The sequence below is a fragment of the Chenopodium album genome, chromosome 22, assembly GCF_948465745.1.
Source record: "Chenopodium album chromosome 22, dcCheAlbu1.1, whole genome shotgun sequence".
Taxonomy (NCBI): Eukaryota; Viridiplantae; Streptophyta; class Magnoliopsida; order Caryophyllales; family Amaranthaceae; genus Chenopodium; species Chenopodium album.
The window spans coordinates 33733731-33742803 of NC_137855.1; the positions used below are offsets into that span (position 1 = coordinate 33733731).

General features: G+C 34.7%; 1 protein-coding gene across 1 annotated transcript; it reads left to right on the forward strand.

Annotated features, from left to right (window-relative positions):
* Window positions 1-5395: 5395 nt before the first annotated feature.
* Window positions 5396-8230, forward strand: LOC145604228 (putative disease resistance protein At4g27220). Its single transcript, XM_081660165.1, has one exon. The coding sequence runs from the start codon at window positions 5396-5398 to the stop codon at window positions 8228-8230; it is 2835 nt and encodes a 944-aa protein (XP_081516291.1).
* The last annotated feature ends 843 nt before the right edge of the window (window positions 8231-9073 follow it).

Consider the following 9073-nt stretch of genomic DNA (forward strand, 5'->3'; position numbering starts at 1 on the left):
GACTAGTAGTTATTGTACTTCCTCTATCCCAGAAACATGAGACGTTGGACTTTTTTCACTATTAATTCATTAGCTAATGTGTATGTTGTAGTTGTTATTGTATTCATTATACATCAGAAAGTGTGCGCTGTAGTTGTTTTTGTACGAGTGTATGATTTTTCACTTTTCACTTTTCATTTTTCGATACTAAGCAAACTTTATCTATGGCTTTTATTTTTAGAGGTTTATAAAATCATCTATGCAAGGTTGCAATTTTGCATTAAAAATCAGAATAAGTAGTAATGTATCTTCATTGTAAAGTTCAAATTTATATTATTTGAGTTCCCTCTAGGTTTTCTCCTTAGGAGGGTTTTTTGGTCCCCTATAGGATTTCCCCTTTGAAGGGTTTTTTTAGCCTCTATTGCTAGATTTTTTTTCTGCTTTTTTTTTTTTTGAAGGTTTTCCTTCACTCTTCTCCGTTTTTCTCTTTCTCTTCTATCTCTTTTCTTCTTATTTTATTTGTAATTTTTTGTAGGGGCTTCCACCGGTGTTTTTACCGGTGGTAAGCCCCAAAAAACTTTTTAATTGCCTTTAATAAATAGATCCCATCTTTTATGGTGGTGTTTATTCAGTTACGCTTATTTTTTTTTTGTTTGTTCGTGTGCTAAAGATGAAGATTTAGGGTTTCATCGTATTCGAAAGTATCCAGAAGGTCATATGAGTTTTTTCACCCAAATAACTAATCATCCGTGGATCTAAAGCCGAATTAGTGCTAACTCGCAGATTTTATTGCTTCGGATGAAGTTTTTTATTAAGGCGATTGTTGATCGAATCTGCAATGTAACTAGTTCTAAGGTGATTTGTGTTTAGGGTATAAATACCCTAGACATGAGGACCAATCAGAGAGGTCCACGTGTCAAAAATGGACAGGTCACCATAGGCCACTCACCAGCTGACACGTGACAACCTCAGATATTAGCAGAATTACGGCCTTCAAGGCCCAATTCCCGAGAAAGCCGCAATTGCGGCGCAGCCCACCAAACCTAGGTCAGAGTGATCTAGGGAGGGGCACTTTTTCCAATGACCCTATAAATAGGGAGAAATTCATCCATTTTGGGGACACATTCAATCATTTATTACATCCACTCTCTCTCTCTCATCAGAGAACACCTGATCTTGAAATCCGAGAAGATCCCACCTCAATTTTCGTACCTTTTTACTCCCTTTCAAGTACTAACTTGATCTTCGGAGGCGGAGCTCCAACCACCCGGAGTCTCTGTTGTTTTTGCAGGTACAACTCACGCCGGACCAATCTTCAAGCTGTAACTCTCCTGAGGGACAAAAACTCCCAAAACAATTTGTACTTGCGTTTGAATTTTAGATTTCCTAGGAATTGTTTATAAGTACCATTTGGCTATCTTTCATTAATAAAACTCTTTTTCTTCCCGTAAAAAAAAAGGTTCAGTATTATTTTTAATTGAAACTCTATTGCTTCAGACATCTGTCACCAAATTTTTGGTCCAATTTTTTTCTCATAGATTGTTTTTAATGATTGAAGTATATATTGTATCATGATTTTAGTTATTTTTTTTACAAAAAATATATATTTAATAAATAAACCTTGAAATTTATTACTTATTTTTTTAAAAAGGATCTTGCTAATGAGCGCCCGGGGGCGTTAGATAAGGAACAATTATATTGGTTGAAATAGTATTAAGTTAGGAATACATTACAAAATCACGCGTCTTTCGGTGTAATTAATGTTAGTTTTACTCTAATATTTCCACTTTTAATGCTCTTATCTAACGCCCGGGGCCGCTCATTAATTAGCTTTTGCCTTTTAAAAAGGCTGGAGAATAAGAGAAAGAAAAATTGTTGAGTTAAGATGTTGAAAATTCGAGTGGCCTATAAAATTAGCACATAGGGCCCCAAAAATATTAAAGACGACCCTGATAACAAACATAGGTGTAATTGGTTAATTGGGTTTACAACGATGAACAAAAAGGTTATCCTTAGAACGATTTTCATGAAAATTGCTACAAGATTTCAAAATTCTTATATGTGTAATTGGTTAATAGGGTTTATAACGATGAGCAAATAGGTTATCCGGTTTTGTTCAAAGAGGATGACCTAGATGGTAGGTAGAGAATTTTATAAAAAGTAGCGTTATTTGGGAATTTTGATATTTTTTTTTTAGCAACGCTCTTATCCTTAATTCTAAAGATAGGAGTCTATAAAGTTTGACAATAAAATCAGATATAACACTAACTCACTAAGTCTTGTATAAGACGGACTAACGTTAATTTTATCGTAAAACGGTCCATATAAGAGTAATTTTGACAATTTTTATGGTACTTTAGGCCTGTTCACTTCACCTTAAAACAATAATATTCAATAAAAAATAATTGGGTTTTTCTACATGGTACCCTCAAATTATTGCGTTTTCTATGTTGTGTCCTTCTAAATCTAAAAGTCTACACGGTGCCCACAAGTTTTATGTATTGTTTTATATATGCCCTTCATAAGTTGTTTTGTTAACAGTAATTACTTGTGGTTAAGTTAACCACCCACCTAAGTTAATTACTACTTAAATTTAAAGGACATAAAATAGAACATTAAAACCCCATTTTGATCAAACCCTCACCTTCCATCTCTCTCAAATCTAATATATATATGTAAAGGGGAGTTTTTTCCCGAGATTTTAGAGCGCCACGTAGGATTTTTATTTTTAAAAAATTATTAGAGCGCCACATAGGATTAATATTTTTAAAACACTACAATAGAATTATGCCACCTAAGATCAGTTAACGTGCCACGTAGAATTATAATTTATAGTTATATCCAATAAATAATTTAAATGACACATAAGCATAATTAACCAATGAGATTTTAATGGTTACATTAATTAAATACGAAATATTATCTTTTGAGATTAGAAATCTAATATTTTAAAACAAATACGGAGAAAATGATGTATTACATACAACTAATAAAATAACAAATGTATTCACATAAAGTCATAAATATGAAAAATATTTTTTTTAAAAAAAATAGATGATCCGTGCATCGCACGGGCTTCATCTAGTATTAAACCAAATACAAGCATTAATATGGAATCTGATATTGTAGATCAGATTGTTGAACCAAATACGCCATATATCTTGAGTCTGACATTGCAAGTGTTCATTTAAGAGTAGAGCATCATTTTGCAAATGTCATAAATCACTGATAACATATGAATAATTGGTATAATAGCGATATCAAATATACTGACCAAATCATTTGGCCAATTTTATTTATTTTTCAACAATTGAAATAGCACAAGGCAAAGAAAACCAAAATATTTGACTATTGATGAGTGATTTTTAAATGTGATAAAGTTTATTAAACTTGTGGGCATCGTGGAGAAGTTTAGATTAAACTTGTGGGTACCGTGTAGAAGTAAGGATTTAGAAGGGCACAACATAGAAAACGCAATAATTTAGGGGTACCATGTAGAAAAACCCAAAATAATTTCAATTCAACAAAAATAATTTCAGTTCAACAAAAATAAGGCAAAGTGAACGGGGCCTAACTTTAAGGGTAACTTTTAATTTGTAATTTAATAAGTTTATTGTTTTTCAATGTGTAATTTCTAATGGATATATGCATAGGGGTGAGCGTAGCAGGGTACCCTGTAAAAATATCGGTACCTGAAACCGGAACCTGTTGCAACAGGTTCCGGTTCCGGTTCCTATTTTTAGGAACCTGTTGCAACAGGTTCCGGTTCCAGGTACCGATAGTAAGCTTAATAGTTACTTGATAAATTGTGACAAATCTATATTTTTAAAAATGGATGTTCACAATAAAAGCTTACAACTTTAGTAAACTACTTCAAATATAGCAAACCAACACTAATTGTCCAGAATATTTAATATCATATAGGTTCCGGTTTCATGTACCCTATAGGGAACATGTACTAACAGGGTACCCTACAGGTTTTAGGTCCAAAATTTTATTACTCAGAACCGAAACCTGTTGCAACAGGTTCCTAATTTTATTACCCGGAACCGGAACTTGAACCTGATCAACAGGTTCTGGGTTTGGAACCTGCGGTTCCGAACAGGTTTCGGTTCCAGATAAGGGTACCCTGAATTTTTGCTCACCCCTATATATGCATACGGTAACCTTTTAGTATATAAGGATAACTTTTAATATTTTTAGCGTAACTTGAGCCGTCTTACAATAAGTTAATGAAAGTCTGGCTTAATTAAGAATTTGTGACTATATAATTGCTAAGTCTCTATTTTTCTACAATTCCATTTGTTGTTAAGATGAATGCATTAATTTGAACAAACGACGTTTTTGTTTTTTTGTTTTAAACAAATATTCAAATGATGTAACATGTAACCAAACATAACTACATAAGTTGTGGATGAAGAAACAAGCATCTATGTGAAATAATAATCCTAGTATAAACAGTTAACAAGTTGTTATAAACAAAAAAATTCCTGGTTTAAGATTGATTCATTACAACAATTTAGTAATCGTAGCATACATCATCCATCTTTTACCTCTTAATTGTATGAAGGGACACATAAATATTTTATACTGGTATTTCATCAACATTCAACATATTACTTCTTGGCATGCATAGTTACGTATGATTTGACGTATAAAGTATGATTTTGTTAACATTATGTTGAATATTAGAGGCAATAGTCAGTTTCTTGTGCATTTCATATCATATTGTTTATAACTTTGGGTTTCTCTTTGGATATTTTCGTCATCTTAAGCGGCTTCATTGCGCCTCTTCTTGGTTATCAGTCACAATTTTACTCAGAATATCAAGCAATAGTATACCAGGAATCAGGTAACTTTATAGCCTTGGTTACCTGTCTCTTTGAGCCTTTGTTTCTTTTGCTCTGCTGGCTATGGTAAAAGTGATTACATAATACGAGTAGTGAATCTGAAATTCTGATGCTTCTTTTCTGAGGCCTTAATACTTTGTTATGAAGTAGCATTAAAAGCATAATCACTCTAACGACATACCTTTTGCATATATAAGTGATCAAGTTCAATTTCTTTACATTTTTGAGTAAATTAAACAAAAATTACTGTGTAGCTTGGTGGTTTAAGGTTCTGTACAGCAACCTTCCTATGTTGCAAACTTGCAACTTAATTATTTTGGTGTTGTTGTTCAGAAGTTTCTAGATTTTCTTGAGACAATTGCAGTGAATCCTGAAATATCTTATAGACAATCCCTTTCAAAGTTTTAATTTAATCCTGTTTGTCCGAATTACTTACATTATTCACCTTTAATCAACCAAGCCTTAGCTTCTAAAACGAGTTAAAGCAATTGGGAGTGGGTGGGAAATTATGTTTATGTAATTACAAGACTTAGTATATTCTAATATGATGTATCATGTCAGGGAACATGGCTATCATAAGCAGCTTGATAACCAAGAATTTTAGCCTCAAAGACAAGATGCAGATTCTTGAAGATAAATATGATACTCTGACAGCTCGAGCATCTGATATCAGGTCTGAGTTGGAAATTGCAGAGTTACATCCAGGAAAGAAGCGAAGAAGAGAAGTTGAGCACTGGTTGAAAAGTGTTAGAGTGAAAAAGAGTGAGATTGAGAGCTTAAGCGAAGAACTCAAATCAACAAAGCTTTTCTTACCAAATATGCAACTCAAGAAACAAATGGGAAGAATATCTGGAGAAATCGAAGAGCTAATGCAACAGGGTATATTTCCTAATGGACTTGTGTTGAGTGATGTTAGAAATGCAAGGCTGCCACTGTTGACACCAAAGTTGATGGAGCGAACGTTTGAACAACACATTCAAACAATATGGGAATGGCTCTTGGATGAGAAGGTGTGCAGGATTGGAGTTTATGGGATGGGAGGTGTTGGTAAAACGACCATAATGATGCAGGTTCATAATATGCTCTTAGAAGGCCAAAAAATGTTCCGTGATGTGTATTGGGTTACTATCACTCAAAGTAGTATTAATGAGTTGCAAAACAAGATTGCAAAAGCAGTGGGTCTAGATCTTCCGAATGAAGAAGACTGCAGGAGGCGCGCAGCCACCCTGTCCAATATGCTGTCAAAAATTGGAAAAAAGCTACTCATCCTAGATGACATGTGGCAACATTTTCCATTAGATGAAGTTGGGATTCCTCTTGCCGGGAATGGTTGCAAGATTATCATCACTACTAGGTCTTTGGATGTCTGTCGAAGAATGTCGTGCCAACAGATTCTCAAGGTAGAACCACTTCCTGAGAGAGAAGCTTGGACTTTGTTTTTGGAAAATCTTGGAAACTATGAAGTTCTCCCTATGGAATCAATGAAAATTGCAGAGTTAGTTGCCAAAGAATGTGGAGGTTTACCACTTGGGATTAGGACCATGGCTCGAAGCATGAATGGGGTGCTTGATGTATATGAATGGAACAATGCACTGCATGAGCTCAGAAAGCCGATGAGGGGACAAGATGATATGGAAAATGAAGTGTTTCCAGTACTTGAGTTTAGTTACTTCCACTTAAATGATGTCAGATTGCAAAAGTGTTTCCTGAGTTGTGTTTTGTATCCGGAGGATTATAGAATACCCAGAGATGAATTGATTAATCTGTGGATTGCAGAGGGATTATTAGATGAGATTGACAGCAAACAGGAGCAGTTTTACAAAGGGCACGCTATCCTCAACAGACTTGAAAATTCATGCTTACTAGAAGCAAAGAGTTACAATGGAGAAAGATGTGTGAAGATGCATGATCTGATAAGGGATATGGCAATAAATATAACAAAGATTTCTTCTAGCTTTATGGTAAACCCGGGTGCAGAACTCACTGAATTACCTCATGAGCAGCAGTGGGTGGAGGATCTTGAAAAGGTTTCTTTCTTTCACAATTGCATTTCAGAGATTCCACAAGGAATGTCACCTAAATGCCCTAATCTGTCATCTTTGTTTCTTCAATACAACCCTCTGGAGAGGATACCGGACTCTTTCTTTACACTAATGAAGGGCCTCAAGGTTCTGAACCTATCTCATACAAATATCAAGAAGCTACCAGATAGCGTATCTGACTTGGAGAATCTTTCTGCTCTTCTACTTCATGGTTGCTGGAATTTGAGCTATGTTCCCTCTCTGATCAAACTTAAGAAATTGAGAGAATTGGATTTGCATCACTCTAGAATCAAGGAAGTGCCTGAAGGATTTGATGGACTATCGAACCTCCAATGCCTTGATATGTCTCAAATCAAATATCTTTGTATCCCAATAGGTGGGGTACTTTCAAGATTTCCCTACCTTCAGATACTCAAACTCAGCCAAGCTATAAAGGGCAAGGACCTGACGGGTTTAAGGCATCTAGAGATATTACAGTGTTGGTTGGTTTTTGATATGAATGAATGGAAAATGTTCAATGAATCTATACATCAGTGGAAGCTGAAGTGCTATAAATTTTTGGTCAGGGAAACTAAACGGAGATTTGGCAACAAACACGTGGAATCTTTGCACCACAACATATCGAGTAGCTTTGATAGAATCATGTTGCTATCTACTTGTAGCTTTGACAGGGGAAAAGAGGCTATGATTCCAGCAAACATCCAATTCCTGGGAATCAATGAATGTAGTTTCAGAGTAAGAGGCTTACTTGATGCTTTTCCTGCCTTCCACGATGCAACAGAATTGAAGGTATGTGAGATCAAGAACTGTGAAGGAATCGAGTATATCTGGTCACCAACACCTTCATCTCCAGTTAGTACACCTTGCACCTTTTCTAACTTCAGAAAGCTGCACATTCGTAGTTGCTTCAATATCAAAAAACTATTTCCGCTTGTATTAATACAGCAGCAACTATTCCCAAACCTGCAAGAGATTGAGCTTGTGAACTGTCCTTACATGACAGAAATGATAGCAGACAATAGTGAAGACGAAGGAGCTACAAGGGGTGATAAGGATAGCCTCCTTTCACTCCCAAACTTGAAAATTATATCACTATGTAACATGCCGAATTTGGAGAGTATCTGTAGAGGACTACTGCTGTGTGATTCTCTTATCAAGTTGAACAAGGAGGGCTGCCCTTTGTTGAAAATGATCCCGCTCTCCCTGCCCTTGCTTTGTGATTCTTCTGAATGCACACTTCGTCGTCTTCCTACTGATATAGAATGGTGGGCATCTTTGGATAAAGACTATCCCAAAGATGTTAAAGTCCTAAGACATCTTCTTATTAAAAGATCTGTTCTGAAATTTAGAGCTACTTAGTCATGGTTTGTAATCTCACTTGAAAATGTATATAACATTATCTTATTCTAATATAAATCCATAATGTATTAAGAACTTATCAGTTGATTTGTATTGCTGATAAAGATTTTGACCTTCTGATTTCGTCTTGGATTTGTAGCATTCTAAATAATTGTTTGAGATTTCCTTGTTTTCTCAAGTTCAATTCCAGAGCACTGGTTACCAAACATATCCGAAAGAACAATTGATAAGTTAAGCTAACTTGATGCTTACTCTTTATTGCTAGCACAGGGCCATAATTTTAAGAAACACACTTACTATTCTATTCTATTCTATACTGTTATAAATTACAGTAGTATAGTAGTAAAATGACTCCTGACTACCCATTATATGAACTATGAAGTACAAAAGGTAGTGTTTTTTTTTTTTTTATGCAATGTTTTAATGAAGGTTGTTCATGAAAATTATTGAAACATTCAAGCTGAGACATGGTTTTCGGAAATTATTTTTACCTTGATTTTCTCTTATTAATGTAGTCATGTCTGCTAGTTTTCGTGAATTATTGCTTGATTCTGCAACTCTCTTCATCGTGTGATGAATTGTAATTTATAAACTTACAATTAATCCCAAGGATTATGAATAAGAAGTTAAAGATAAGAAATATTAAACCTGTTATAACACCAGACAACACAAGCCTCTTACATCAGTAATCAGTTTGTGTAGGAAGTGATCCAATTGATTTAAGTTGACTTTTTTATTTGGATAATTGCCTATGTATTTCAAGTTTAATAGATTTTCTTAGTAATTATATTGGTTAGAGTTTCATATAATTCTGGTTCCAGAATCATGAATCATGAACCTACA